At 43.3% G+C, this 15,537-nt stretch overlaps 1 protein-coding gene across 1 annotated transcript in view; it reads left to right on the top strand.

The window, feature by feature from the left end:
• The window catches only part of LOC124764283, a 332,221-nt gene that overhangs the window by 66,590 nt on the left and 250,094 nt on the right, over nucleotides 1–15,537 (top strand). The window contains exon 6 of the mRNA XM_047249132.1: nucleotides 14,883–14,972. Within this exon, the coding sequence (XP_047105088.1) occupies nucleotides 14,883–14,972 (90 nt within the window). The remainder of the gene's footprint in view (nucleotides 1–14,882; nucleotides 14,973–15,537) is intronic.

Below are 15,537 nucleotides of genomic sequence, written 5' to 3'. Positions count from 1 at the left end.
AACATGACGACGTAGCAGTCGTAAAAAACAAAATGCTCACCTTAGTTTCTGAGGATCGATGAGGAAGTCAACACCGGCCCCAAATAACCAAGACTGCTAGCCAGCGGGTGTTTTCGCCGTACAGCTGTATTTCAGGAACCAACAGACTTAATCCATAGACAGCCCATATGACCATTGATAGAAACTGACGGATTGGAAGCAAACCCGCCTCCACAGCTGACACAGGGTTCCTTCAAATAATTGCTGAGCACAAGTCAAGATACAATCGCCACGTCGGAATAAAATTTCCCACCGGACACTATTCACTGGCGAAACTGCAGCAACCGGCACATTGGAACATCACAGACTGATGTTTCAAGTGTAGCCGTTGCCCAGCCAACTGCGAGCCCGAAGATATTGCTCTCGCTCGCAGCCCACAGTCGGCTCGGAATTAACCGAGGCTGGTCACCGCCGTGGCTGCGCTTTAATCAAGCGTCACATCATGCGACCTTTCCTTTGGTGGCGGATCCACCGTTCTTTCCACTGCCGCGGCCAGCGCTGCTATCAACTTCAGTCACCAATCGACAGAATGTGGAAACAAAAGATGACACACTTACACAGGCTGCGTACTCACTCAGTATGCGTTTCCGACACCTGATTACTTAGCGGAAAATGTTTTTTGTTTGCTGTGGCTCCGTCGTAATACATGTCTGTCTGGGCATGGATATAAACTACTCATCGGATCCTAACAATTTATAATAAAATTTGTTGGTCTCGTACGGGAACACCCAATGGTACCACTCGAACCCCACTCCACCGCATGGGTATGTGTGTGTGTGTGTGTGTGTGTGTGTGTGTGTGTGTGTGTGTGTCTGTGTGTGTGTGGGAGGGGGAGGTTCAAATGGTTCAAATGACTCTAAGCACTATGGAACTTAACATCTGAGGTCATCAGTCCCCTAGACTTAGAACTACTTAAAACTAATTAACCTAAGGACATCACACACATCCATGCCCGAGGCAGGATTCGAACCAGCGTCCGTAGCAGCCGCGTGGTTCCGGACTGCAGCGCCTAGAACCGCTCGTTCACAGAGGACGGCGGAGTGGGGGGAGGCAACTTCGAAATCTTAGATGGGAATCCCCATGTTTGATTGTAGATTCAGATTGTACGGAAAAAATACCTGAGTTTAATCTGATACACTTTTTTCGTTTCGAGACAGACGGCGCCGTAGTCGTAAATTTCAAAATGGGTAAAAATCGTATGTTTCAAAATACTGTCAAATAGCTCTTGAATTAACACCCCACCTCCACGCTGAGAGGGTATCATAGGTAGTTATTTCATACCTTTTACGAGAAACGCCAAACATGCATTCTTCCAACAAAACGAAAAGAGGACTGTTCGGCGTGCCACTGTGGCTTTGTGACGAACTACGACTTTTGATAAAAGGCAGTGCAGCGCGATCAGAGAAAGGTTCATTGATTCGTTTAACGTTGAATCAAAAACTACGTTTAGCGTTACCCACGAACAACGAAGTGGATTTAGTAATTTCCTGTTCACTTTGGGGTGCTTTATTAATGTGAGTCCCTTCCCTCTCAAATAGTGGAGTATTTTTTATAATCAGATTGAGTGTTCAACTTCAGTACGGTTATTTATTCTTTCTCCAAATGGCTAGGCACGTAACAGAATCATACTTGTGGGAATTTCAGCACAAACGTTTGTTATGTGCTATACCATGTTTTCACGGTCTGTTGCACTTTTTGATAAACCTTATATTTTAGATGACCGCACAGAAATAAATCCTGCGAAATCAAACCAGGTGACCTAGCAGGCCGATAAACAGGGCATCTATGACCGTCCATCGACCACTTTAAACACGGTTCAATACTTCCGTGCTAGAATTGATTACTGCGCTAGGAAACCGTCATGCTGAAACCACGTACTTTGTCAAACATCCGAGGCAACATCCTCAAGTAGTGTTGATAGTTCCTGGACCAAAAAATATCGACACTTGATTCCATTCAAACAGCCTTCAATAAAATAAGGGCCAGTGAACTTGTTCTCTGTGATTCCACACCAACCGTTAACTGACCAAGGACGTTGCTGCTCAAATGCAGTAACCAGTTGAGATTTACTACATTCCAAAAATTTATGTTATACCGATTAATGCTACCATGGTTTGTTAATGTAGACTCATCTGACTGCAGAACATTAGCAAATAAATTGAGTTTAGTTTAAATTTGTTGAAGTGCCCATTCACAAAATACTACTCGATTATGAAAACCATTGCCATGAAGTTCTTGATGTAGTGAAATGTAGTATGGATGATACTTGTAACGATGCAATATGGTGACTACCTAGGAACTACCTAGGAAAATTCCGGAATCGCATTGTAATTGCCGAGTGCTTATCTGTGGGTTCTGGTGAACAGCTGTTCATACAGCTATTTCATTACCTTCTCCTGAAACGGTCTGTGTTTTTTTTCGTTTCGTTTCCTTTCTTCGATGTTTACTCTGCCACCAGACGTGAGAGCATACACAACTACCGAGCGAGGTGGCGCAGTGGTTAGCACACTGGACTCGCATTCGGGAGGACGACGGTTCAATCCCGTCTCCGGCCATCCTGATTTAGGTTTTCCGTGATTTCCCTAAATCGCTTCAGGCAAATGCCGGGATGGTTCCTTTGAAAGGGCACGGCCGATTTCCTTCCTCATCCTTCCCTCACCCGAGCTTGCGCTCCGTCTCTAATGACCTCGTTGTCGACGGGACGTTAAACACTAATATCCTCCTCCTCCTCCACACACGACTTGCAGGAGGAAAGAAAAAAAAGAAACGAGAGCGAATATTATCTGGAAAACGCTCACACCCAGCATAAAATGCCACAGCATCGTCAACATTTCTCCTTCATTCACCATAAATTATAATCATTTCCATTATTTCTTCTGCGGTTGCCACATTCTTTGCCCACTTGAAGTTCTGTTCTAGAAATGTTAGTGTGCAGAGAATAAGAAGTCCTCGCATATTAAAATGTTTAGACATGCTTTCAATTCTGCCTCTGAAATAAAGGTGAAAAATGGTTCAAATGGCTCTGAGCACTATGGGACATCTCAGGTCATCAGTCCCCTAGAACTTAGAACTACTTAAACCTAACTCACCTAAGGATATCACACACATCCATGCCCGAGGCAGGATTCGAACCTGCGGCCGTATCGGTCGCGCGGTTCCAGTCTGAAGCGCCTAGAACCGCTCGGCCACCAGCGGCCGGCAATAAAGGTGAGCTCTGATCACTCTGCACTTCATGTTATGATAAGTCGTGGTTCACTACACGGCCGGAACACGAATTTGAGAATGAGGTTACCCATTAAAAGGTATGAAATAATTTCCTGTCGCACCCTCGCAGCGTGAAGGTGCGGAATTAATTCAAGTGTCATTGAGTAACACTTTGACACATGCGATTTTCTAACCATTATTATTTCTCCGGATACAGCGTCATTCGTCACGAAACGAAAAAATTTTTCGGACAAAACTTGCATATTTATTTCCAAATCTGCAACAAAAAATGACGGCTCCCATTGAATATTTCAAAGTTGCCCCCATCTCCACACACACACACACACACACACACACACACACACACACATACACACGGGGTGGGGTAGGGTTTCGGGTTTGGCATCATTGGATGTCCGCCTCCGAGACGAACAAATTTTAATTATAAATTGTTTGGATCCGATGTGTAGTTTTCGAAATATTTCACACGTAAATTACCTCATGTTCTCATCATAATAATCTTGCTAGAGTCATAAAAATAAAACGAGTAACGTCGCAGCATACACGCACATATATCTTTGTAGTAAGTTCTGTTCCAATAAGTGTGCACTATTTTTTTTTCTTTTTCTTTAGATTTATATCTCATATCTGTTTTGAGACATCGATCAAAACTGGAAGGATTGTTATCGATTTAATGATACCGTTGCATTTCGAACTGCTTCAGTCGGTTGCAAAACAGTAACAAAAAATTTTCCTCATAGAGAAACCTGATAGCAATACCCTGTGAATTACACAGTGACAGCCAAATACTCAAAAATCACACATAACAATGGCATCTGCTTTTTCTTATTTTTTATTAAATTCATTGTATTAATTTTTATTAAATTATTAAGAAAATTTTCATGAGAGCGTTAAAAACATTTCCTCCTGATAGCAGGACGTCCTTGTTTATGGTTTCACTGCTGCTTTGTCGAAGTAATTCAGCGATTACTTTCTGTCTTTGTGTCCTAAGCACAATTTTGAAATTCTGCGTCAGAGCTGCATACTTTGGGAAAAATTACTTAGCAGTACGTTATGGATAACGAACCGCCCGAGTTTTGATTCCGGAAGTGTGTTTATCAGCCTCTAACGTAAACGATTAACAGTTAAGACTTTCATGAGTAGGAAAAACCATAAGAGTAAGGAAAAATATTAAGAAGTCACTTTTAGGAGCTGCTAAAAAAGTTAAGAGAAACTCTCTCACCTGATGTATAAATAACACCTTGTGGCTGCAAAGAGGCTATCTATTAAAGACTAATCTATGTAGATTGAGAGGCAATAACTGGCAGAGCTTAATAACACAGAACAAGCTAAGTTCCAAGCTCTTTGAAATGATAATTATCTGATAAAACACACCTACAATGCTTTATGTGCAATACAGTTACTTTGTAACTGACTGGACTTGACATTTTGTTGTATTCAGAGCGGGAATAAACTAAACGTAGATACAGGGAAAATTATTTTTGGAAAATGGCTCCGAGGCTACACAGGCCATCAGGGTCAAATTTACGTCGCCATGATATGCCAGATGTCGGCTGTAAACTGTGCAATGAAACTTATTTGGTTCAGCTGAAACGGCGAATAGCTGATCTGGGTCTGCATATATGTCAACGCCAGCGGCCGTCAGTCGTCCATAATTCGTGGTGTTCGACCATATATTAAAGTGTTTTGTGATTCTATAGGCAGCCGGGGTTGTATATAATTGGATGAAAAAATAAGAAAAGAAAAACCTTAGGGCTGACGTACACTTCTGAGGTACTTTCACAGAACTCCGACATGCTTTCAATGTATCCTGTAGTTCTCTATTCCATAGGTGGGAGGGGCGGGGGGGGAGGGGAGGAAGGGAGCAGTGGGATGGGGGGAGGGGTGGGGAGGGTGCGGAACGACGCATTACTTGTGCGGCTTGGGGTGATGACACTCCCGCAGCGGAAGGTATGTAGCAGCAGTAAATCTTGACGATAACTAGTGAAACGTAAATTTCCTCCGTAGTTCGCAGCTTCCGTAGCATTGGGTGAAGACCCACCCATGACTGCAACCAAAGGCCACACTCTCAGCCCTGTGTGATGCGCGAGGCGAGACGCGCGACATATTGCTCCGAAGACTTCCTCCGAAACGTTTGTTGGCGTAATCAGATATTTGTATGCACTGCTACACATACACTGCCATGCTTATTAAGGATTGACAGCTTTAACTAGACACGCGGGACAATGTTAAAATTGACACTACTCATACACCAGTAATCAATGCCTTCTACCAATTCAATTACCTAAAAAGAATCTCACATCCGATAACTGCCTTAGAGACCGAAAACCGAAAATCGATATTGCACCATCTGCATCTGGTGTATAATATTTCCTCCGCAAACAACACTGGAGAACAATCTAAATGCGAGACGGACACACATAAGAACTTCAAAAGTTTCCACTGGAACTAATGGAATTTGTTGTCCTCTAAAAGTCTGTCTCGTTCACTCAAACACTGTAGTCCAGCTGGTTACCGGGTCCGCTATCTCATGCCAGGGCTCTATCTACATAACACGTACACACTCTCTTAATGGCAAAATTCGCCGAGAACACGGGGAAGTTCAATCCCAAGTCCACCCTCGTGCACGTGAACTGTAGGGAATAACTCGGTTGTTCATTAAAGATAACCATCTCATGACTTCTTGGTTCAAATGGCTCTGAGCACTATGGGACTTAACACCTATGGTCATCAGTCCCCTAAACTTAGAACTACTTAAACCTAACTAACCTATGGACATCAAACAACACCCAGTCATCACGAGGCAGAGAAAATCCATGACTTCTGAAATATACCAAGAAAACACTACCACGAACCCAGAGGGCACACGACTTCCTACCTAGCCTCGGAAAAGCTGTTGGCTGACTGATCGACTTCGAATGCTTGTGACATTATGAGCGGCTAGCTCCCTCAAAACTCTGGTAGTGCTAAGCTTTACTCCACGAGACAGCTGGCCGCCACTGGGCAATGAGACGACCGTTTCTTCTTCCTGGGAGAAGCGCAAGCCACCGGCTGGGTACAAGCTTAGGTAAGAAGCGGTGGGAATTTCCCAGCTGGACGGGGCAGTGTGGGACAGTAAACGGTGTGCTTACTCAGTGAGCTACGACGGTGGCCACGGCAACTTGGAATGCGGAAACGGATGTATAATATTTACTTAAAACACATAAAATGCCTTACACTCGTCTTACGACTGAACTACATGCAGCTTATGAATTGCTGTAGTGAGACGAGCTCATTGCAAATTATACCAAGTCTGTAGGCTCAATATTTATAAAGTCTACATCTACATCTACATCAACAGAGATAAACCGTACGGTACGTGCCTGTATTCCTCCATATGAACACCAATTTTTCTTATTTTATCTTCGTGGTCCTTACGCTCAACGTATGTTGGAAGAAGTAGATTCGTTCGGTAGTCAGCTAAAATGCCGGTTTCCTAAACTTTCTCAAGTGTTTCTCGATAAGAACATTGCCTTACCTCCAGGTATTCCGATATGAGTTCTCGAATTATCTCCGTAACATTTAAGTGTTGCTCGAACCTATCGATAACAAATGCAGCAGCCCACCTCTGAGTTGCTTCGATGTCCTCCTTCAATTCGATCTATTACGGATACCAAACACTCGAGCAGTACTCAAGAATAAATCACACCAGCGTCCTATATGCTGTCTCCTTGACAGGTGAACCACTCTTTCCTAAAATTCTCCAAATAAACCGAAGTCGACCATTCGCTTTCCCTACCACATTTCTCACTTTCTCGTTCCACCTCATATCGCTTTGCAACGTTATGCCCAGATATTTAAACGACTCGGCTGTGTCAAGCTGGACACTACTAATACTGTATCCGTACATTACAAGTTTTATCTTCATACTGGTCCGCATTAACTTAAATTTTTCTACGTTTAGGGCTAGCTCCCATTCATCACACCAACTGGGAATTTTGTCTAAGTCGTCTAGTATCATCCCACAGTCACTCAACTTCGATACCTTATCGTACACCACGGCATCATCAGCAAACAACCGCAGATTGCTGCCCACACTGTCCGCCAAATTATTTATGTGTATAGAGAACAACAGCAGTCCTGTCACACTTCCCTGGGGCACTCCTGTCAATACTCTTGCCTCTTATGAACTCTTGCCGTCGAGGACAACATACTGGGTTCTATTATTTAAGAAGTCTTCGAGCCATTAACATATCTGTCAACTTATCCTATGTGCTCGTGCCTTCGTTAACAGCCTGCAATGGGGCGCCGTGCGCAATACTTTCCGGAAATCCAGAAATATGGAATCTACAAGTTGCCCTTTCATCCATAGTTCTCAGTACATCATTTGAGAGAGGGTCAAGCTGAGTTTCGCGTAAGCGATGCTTTCTAAAGCCATGCGAATTTGTGGAATTAAGCTTCTCAGTCTCAAAATTGTTTACTATATTCGAACTGAGACTATTTTCGAGGATTCTAAAGCAAACAGAACTTAGCCATATTGGTCTGTAATTCTTTGGGTCCGTTCTTTTACTCTTCTTATATACTGGAGTCAACTGCGCCTTTTTCCAGTCACTTGGGACTTTGTGCTGGGTGAGAGATTCACGATAAATGCAAGCTTGGTAAGGGGCCAGTACCGTAGAGTAATTTTTGTAAAATAGAACTGGCACTCCAGCCGGAACTGCTGATTTATTTGCTTTCAAATCTTTCAGCTATTTCTCTACACCTGGTATGCTTATTACTATGCCGTTAAGACGGGAGTCTGTTCGACGGTGAAATGTTATATTTGTAACGATTGTCCTGTGTGAGAGATTTCTTGAACGCGAAATTTAACGCTTAGGCTGTCGTTTTTCTGCCTTCTAGTGTCACATCAGACTGGTCAACAACGGACTCTCTGCCTTTGAAGTAAAAATAAATGTACATCTTGTGGGCTGTTAGCTGCGAGGAAGTGAATCACAATATCTTAGGTCAATACGTCGGTGAATGAGGAACTGATTGTCTAATAACACAACAAGCGTTCTGTCGGCTCAAAACACCAAGTCTAGGATGTCCCCACAGTAGAGGCCCAGTCTCGACGAAGCTCGAGTACAGCAGTTGGTAGCTCAACGTAGCAGCGGAGGAGATGATACCCGCTAGGTGGGCTGGCGCCGGCCGACAAGCCGCTGGACGACTGTAATTGCCCAGAGGGCTCGTCTTTGGAGTCGTGTGCTGGAATAAACACAATTGAGGGGCCAGCATATGGTGAGACCCATTTTTGGGCACGTTTCCCTCGTCCGCACTGACTGCACTCTCCTGCAACCACATCAGTGCTACTTGGCGGCTAGGCATGCGTTCGGGATTGCAGCAGTGGCATTCGGCGACTAGCCCCTGCGATTTGTGGCGTAGACCACCCGCGATGCAGTGCTGTTATGCTGGAGGGCTATGAGCCCCAATATAGCACTGAGTTTTTGCTACTGCTTTATTCATGAATTAGTGCGCGGCTGTAAGGAATGTTACCCTTGCTGCTGTGTGTAAAGGCTCTGCTTGCACTATGTAATTACATTTTTTGCTCCTGATTTAGCTATTATTCAGATGATTTATGAAATTTAACTATATAAGGCCATCATTCACATGTACATTTGCATATTGCTGAAATAAATTTCTAGCTCAGCTTCAAAACAACATAATTTAGTTTACATTATTATCCAACTAGATATAATTTAAATATTGCATCCTTATTCAATTAGCTATTTAATACATGCTTTATGCATTTTCACTAACTTGTCTCCCTGCTAATAAAAGATTTCAAGATTACGGCGGATATCAGCGATCAATAATTAAGTCTTAGGCCATGCATTGCCTAAATGTCAGGTTGTCGAGTCGCAATTGAGAAACGTATAGGCATAAGAATGTTTCATCCAATGCTCCAAACTGCTCCACGAAATAATTCAACATTTACGCCTTTCAGACATTCAGAACGAGGAGCAGAATGTCGGCATGTTCACTGACCATTTCCTTCTCTCATTAACAGAGCTTCTGCAAGGAGCTGCTTACTGGTAGCATCTTTAGTAATTATTCTGCAGCGTGCATTGAAAAGCACCGGCCTACAGGGGAAGACACAACCCTTTAAGCCGACTGCGTAGACCGCAACACGTTTAGGAGTATTATGGAAACATCGTCCCGCACCCTCCAGGCTAGAAAACACTCTTTCTCCCCCATCCCACCCTCCCCCTCTCCCTTGATGTTGTCTCTGACGAACACAATAGCCACCTGACGAGCGCACAGCCGTGGCCCGGAACTTACACTCAGTATTACACTAGGAAGGGTTTCCTAAACTTTTCCTTTGACGGATCAGTCTCAGAATCTTGCTACTTTGATGGAACACTTCGTCTTTTTCAAAGGTTAATATTTTTAAAAATAGAAAAACTTGTCTTAGTCAGTGATTAATTCGATTTTACATCATAACTAAGAGCACAGAAATCATAATAAAATTTTTTTAAAATGGTCACTATCATCAAAATGTCGGGAACGAAACACCGTGATATTAATTGTTTTTCACCGAGTACTTATTCACCTCTGGCGGAACACCAGCGTTTTGTGGATAACAATTTGGGAACGCTGAACTAAACATCGGCTCAGACCTCGTGCTGTCCTAGCGACAGAGTACTCTCTCGAGATAGCGACGTTCTATTGGGGTAGGCGTGTGCCGAAAATATATATCTTACAGGTCACCACTTTATAGCCCGTAACATATTTGCCCTGACGCAGTACGATTGTACAGTCGAAGAAGTAAAACAAGATAGTGTACACGCATAGGTCGCCCTTTGGCACATTACTTTAGCGAAGTGAGTGTGCTTAGGTGAGAAACTGTGGTGAACGTATCTCAAATGTAAGGTCGTGTTCGTGGGTTTTTCGAGATGAAAACATAGATATGCAGCACGAAACAGCACGTCGGCCTATGGATGCTCTTCTGGCCGCTGCTGAGCTTGAGGTCGGCATGTGACTGATGGATCACGGTCTACGTCAATCTCTGTTACATACTGCAGTGCAGAGGGTATTTCGTTATAATATTAGTGACTTTCTGTCACTTGTTCTTCATGTATGGAGTGACAGAAAGACAATTCTTCGTATGACTCGGCTTGTATAAGACAGCCTAAAAAGCTCTACCTTCGTAGATGTTAAGAAAGATCAGTGGGAAAGTATATTGTAAGAAATGAAATTTATTTCAAGTACTCCAATTCCCGAACAATTCGAAGAACTTTTGATATTTTTAAATTCATTAAATTTTCATTTACACTGTATTTTTTCTTGATATACACCAAGTATGAAACTAATTTATATTTCTCACACCAAAGTACATGGAAACCTTTTAGAAGTAGCTACATCCACCTCAGTTATGACCCACACTACCAGTAACTAAGCACACCAGTCTGAAAGAAGACATACACTTTCAAATGCCTTGGAAATAGTAGGAAAGCAAATATCGCATTAGCATCTAGAGTGGAGAGTTAAGAAAATGTGGATAACCTGCAGATATATACTGAAGACATGGATGTCACCAAGAGTAATGACAAACATATTTTGTTGTTTAATACTAAAGTATAACTGCGTGTTCAACGTATGCCGTTAAACCTCGCAGTTTCCTGCTGGTTCTATAAATTAGTGTAGCAAACAAATACGCAACTGTATTAAAGATCGTTCCCGCTCACCAGCAATCGCCATCGTCTGCAACGATGGCAATCGGCAGTGATATACATCGTTACAGCGCACACGGCGATGACCTCATCGACTTCTCATAGCATACACAGAAACAAACAGGCACTAGACTTGCACATTTTTTGATTGGGAGATATCGTCTCAGAATTGCATAAGAAATAAAGATCTCCCCCCCGCCTTACACCCTCCTTCCCATCGGTTCTGGCCATTGTGTCCGGGATGCTTCCCATGGTTGTAAGACAAATGCCGAAACTGGAAACCCCCTCCCAGACATTCCCAAATGCGACTGCCCTTGGCCCCAGTCCCAGCAAACGTGGTTTTTGGGTGAAAGGACCCTAACTCTACAATCGGTGAGAACTTGAATTACTTTTATGGGTAGAAAATGAAAAATATTCAAAAAAGATTATTACTGTGACTTTTCCAATTAATCGGTTCCTTGAAGATTCAGACAACAAACTGTAATGTCTTTAGCATTCTTCTATAGTTATTACAATAGTTTTGCGGAAGTAATGTGCACATATAGTGCATGATTAACTTCATAAACGACTTAACAAAGCGAGTATAGTGGAAAGAAGGGAGCTTAGCACACAGCTGACTCTAATAAATTCGTGTACGTAAGTTTTTCGCATATCGGCTGCCTCAGCCACAAATGTGTTAAAAGACAATTCCACTTTTCACCTTAAGTCTGTTATGATAGCAGTTCTTTACTTCACACAATCAACGGCAGCAGTAATCTTACATAAAACATTATCATCTACTTAAAAGCTCCAGGGAGAGCCCATAAAGTTTTCATCTACCCTGACGACTGGTGCATACTGAATCTGGTCAGAACTGGCAGGGCTAGATATAGAGCATTGCTGTACCAGTGGGGATGGAAGCCCCTCTTCGGTTGTGACTGCCGTGAAAAGAAGCAAACTGTGCATCATAAAACATTTTAATGATCCCTCACAGTGTTCAGAGCGTCAGTGGGAGACCTTCACAACTTGTCTACAGAAGCTTTTAGCTAAATTGCAAACCTGAACTTTGGACTATGAATTCATGATCTTGAGATTGCATGTATCTGTGTAGAACTGTATATATTTGTTGCTAATAGTTGTCTAGCATTTTCTGTTGTCATCATATGATAAATAAATTTTAATCAGCTGATTTCGGTGATGAGCAGCTTTTAAGTGCTTACTCATACCCTCGTCATTTTATACAGTCTTCCTGTGTGCGTGTATGTTATGTTCGCCTGTTATTTAAATATATAATCACTAACTTAGTAGGATCGAACGGGAACAACGGCCTCTAGTCGCCAACGATTCAAATAACACATTTCAATAACACTGCTACCACACCGGCCGGCATGCCAAAGTAAACATAACCTCTCGAGACCGATTGCACAGAACCTTGCTCTGTGTTGTTAAGATGTACGACGCAATGTTCCTTCGGACATATGCATGTTCGAAGGAATATTGCATCGTACTTAATAGTAACACAGGCACTGGCGTATCGTGTACATCCGCCGACACACGGCAGTGATTTTCAATTAAAATGTCCCCCCGGTATGGGTATTACGCATGAACTATGACTAATGGAAGTTTGGACCTGACCGCGAGTCGTGCACGGATAGCCAAAGCAGTTAAGCCGACCGCGCACGTTAAGGGCAATATTGGCGTTCGAGTCCCGCTCTGGCACAGATTTTGGTTGTCGTCATTCCATTACACAGCTGATGGTTTTTCGTATTCGCAACTGAGGTTAAATTTCAAGAAATTCTTATTCCAAACAAAGAAAAAACATATTCAGCAAGAGCAGGCATTGCCTGCAGGGAAAGCAACTATTGTTGAAATTAAGTTTCTACGAGAGCCACAAGTCGCACTCAGTATGTTTTATTGATCGATTTCGCTCAGTTGACTAGAGCAGCGTCCGAAGCTGTGGAATTTACACTGTGGAGTTTACAGTGTATTACAGTATGCAATTTTAAATTGACATGAAAGAATATATTCAGTTTACATTACGATAACATACGTTCATATAATTGGCTGATTACATTACCGATGTCAGAGATTAAGTTGATTGTGTAGTAGCATTTGCAACTCCCACTGTCATGTGCATCCAAATATGAGACTCCATTTTGTGTAAATTAATTGTAGAGAGAGGGAAAGAAACGAAAGGAAAGAGAAGGAACTAATGATACGAGCAACATCGGAACTTTACCTGGAATCAGCAGTGACGAAAGAAAATGTGTGTAGGTCTCGAACCCATGATTTCGCGCTTACTAGGCTGTTGCGATAACCACTGCACCACCGGGACACAGAGTTTATCGCCAGTGCCGGACTATTTCGGCAAGCTCCCTGGTTGACTTACACTCCCACCCAACGCTACCTATCTGCAGTCCCTTTCTACGTCCTCCAAGCTCGCTAATTTTAAATTCCACAAGATGTCGAACATAAATGTTCATCTGCAGTGAAGGTTATAGATTCATTGCTCACCGAGGCGAATCAATTACACGAATGCATTGTATCAGTTGTCTCGGACATGATCAAAAGAACAGATACCAAGTATTCAAATATGTAGTATGTTTTAGTGAGTATTTTTTGAGACTTTGACTCACTCAAAAAAAAAATACTTCGTTTTCTTTGGATGCAAATGTCCATACACGTTAGAAATACTTTTATACGAGCAACATAATCTCTGAGATCAGGAACGTAATCAGCCAATTACTTTGAACGTAAGTTATCATAATGTAAATTGAACATATTCTTTTATGTTTATTTAAGATTTCATATTGCAATATTTTGTAATTTCTAGTTTCTCTTGTGACTTTGAGTAAAACTGGTCAATAAAAAATATTGATTGCGATATGTGCTGTCAGACAAATCTCAAGAAAAACTTTACATAAATTGTGGCTAATTTCACCAAAGTCGAGTTTCCAGGCTCTCTGAATAGGAAGAGCCTATACGGAGGTTTTTCATGTCAGAATCGTAACTAACAACATAATATTAATCAAGAGTAAATCGAGCAAACGTATAGTTGTGACGACCACGGCGGACAGAGCCATCACACCGACGTCATCTCAGACGTCGTCGCAATCTGTTCCACCGCGCGACCGTGGCGCGGGGCGCGGACGGCGGAGGGAGCGCCCCGCGGGCGGAGGGTATTTAAATCGGCCGCCGCCGCGACCGAACCCAGTTCCCTCTGAGCAGCCATAGCGTACGGATCTCCGTGCCGGCACGTTCACAGGAGCTCAGTCCGTCAGTTCACCTGATGATGGCGACATGTTTGATCGCCGAAATATTGTGCCCGTTGGACACTATAGACCGGCAGCACACCCGTGGATATTTTGATTATCAAATACGCCGAGAGAAACTCAAGAATCACATAATATTTGTGAATTTCAAGTCCTACAAACAGCTCATCATTTTTTTTAAGTAGTTACGTAAGGGAAGTCCAGGGTACGTGAAATCCCTGGCGACCGCTGCTATACTGAGCCTAAGCTGGCGCAGGACGGTAATGTGAGACACTTCTCGCTTTTCTCTCCGCCAATGTCGTATTTTGTAATAAGGTGCGCCGCTTCTGCCTGCAAGCACCATCTCGTCACAGGGCAGCCAAGACGTCTTCGCGGTCCTCCTACATCATCACTCTCTGGCAGTTCATTAAATGGGAGGTTCTCTGTGACAGAACAGATGCTAAACCCCTCTCTGCCGTTACTTCTTCTCCAGGCTTGTTTAGTGCAAGTTTACCTCACTTCCTTACATGTATACACACACATTTCCGTGTGCTCTTCCACAAGACTATTTGCCAAGTGCAAAGTGGTGGCACTCTCGAGGCAGAAGCCTCAAAGCGCCGAGCGCCACGAGAACGCAGACAGCAGACGGCGGAGAGCAGAGAGCGGCCCGTCCTGAGTGGTTGTTGTGTTTGTGTTGCAGCCTACCCGTCGACGGTGCGCTACGTGAACAAGACGGTGACGACGACGACGGTGGCGCTCACCAAGCCCACGCAGGACAACCCCATGCCCGGTGAGTAGCGCCAGCCGTTGCGACTGCAGCCTCTCTCAATGAAACTACGACTATCACACTCACGGAGAACAGTCCTCACATCGCTCATTCACTATAATACATTCATTAAAGCCAGTAGCTGTTTCTGTCCAATCTTCAAGCGTCTCTCGGAGAGATGGAGGAAAGTAGTGACTGTTACGTAGTACATAATTAGAGATTTTCGCTCGAGTAGGATTGAAAACGCCACCTTTCGTATTTCTACATCTACATACATACTCCGCAATCCACCATACGGTGCGTGGTGGAGGGTACCTCGTACCACAACTAGCATCTTCTCTCCCTGTTCCACTCCCAAAGAGAACGAGGGAAAAATGACTGCCTATATGCCTCTGTACGAGCCCTAATCTATCCTATCTTTGTGGTCTTTCCGCGAAATATAAGTTGGCGGCAGTAAAATTGTACTGCAGTCAGCCTCAGATGCTGGTTCTCTAAATTTCTTCAGTAGTGATTCACGAAAATAACGCCTCCTTTCCTCCAGAGACTCCCACCCGAGTTCCTGAAGCATTTCTGTATTACCCGCGTGATG

The sequence above is a fragment of the Schistocerca piceifrons genome, chromosome 1, assembly GCF_021461385.2.
Source record: "Schistocerca piceifrons isolate TAMUIC-IGC-003096 chromosome 1, iqSchPice1.1, whole genome shotgun sequence".
In the NCBI taxonomy this organism is placed as follows: domain Eukaryota; kingdom Metazoa; phylum Arthropoda; class Insecta; order Orthoptera; family Acrididae; genus Schistocerca; species Schistocerca piceifrons.
Note: the sequence above shows the minus strand (reverse complement) of the source record. Positions and strands in the feature narration are given on the sequence as shown.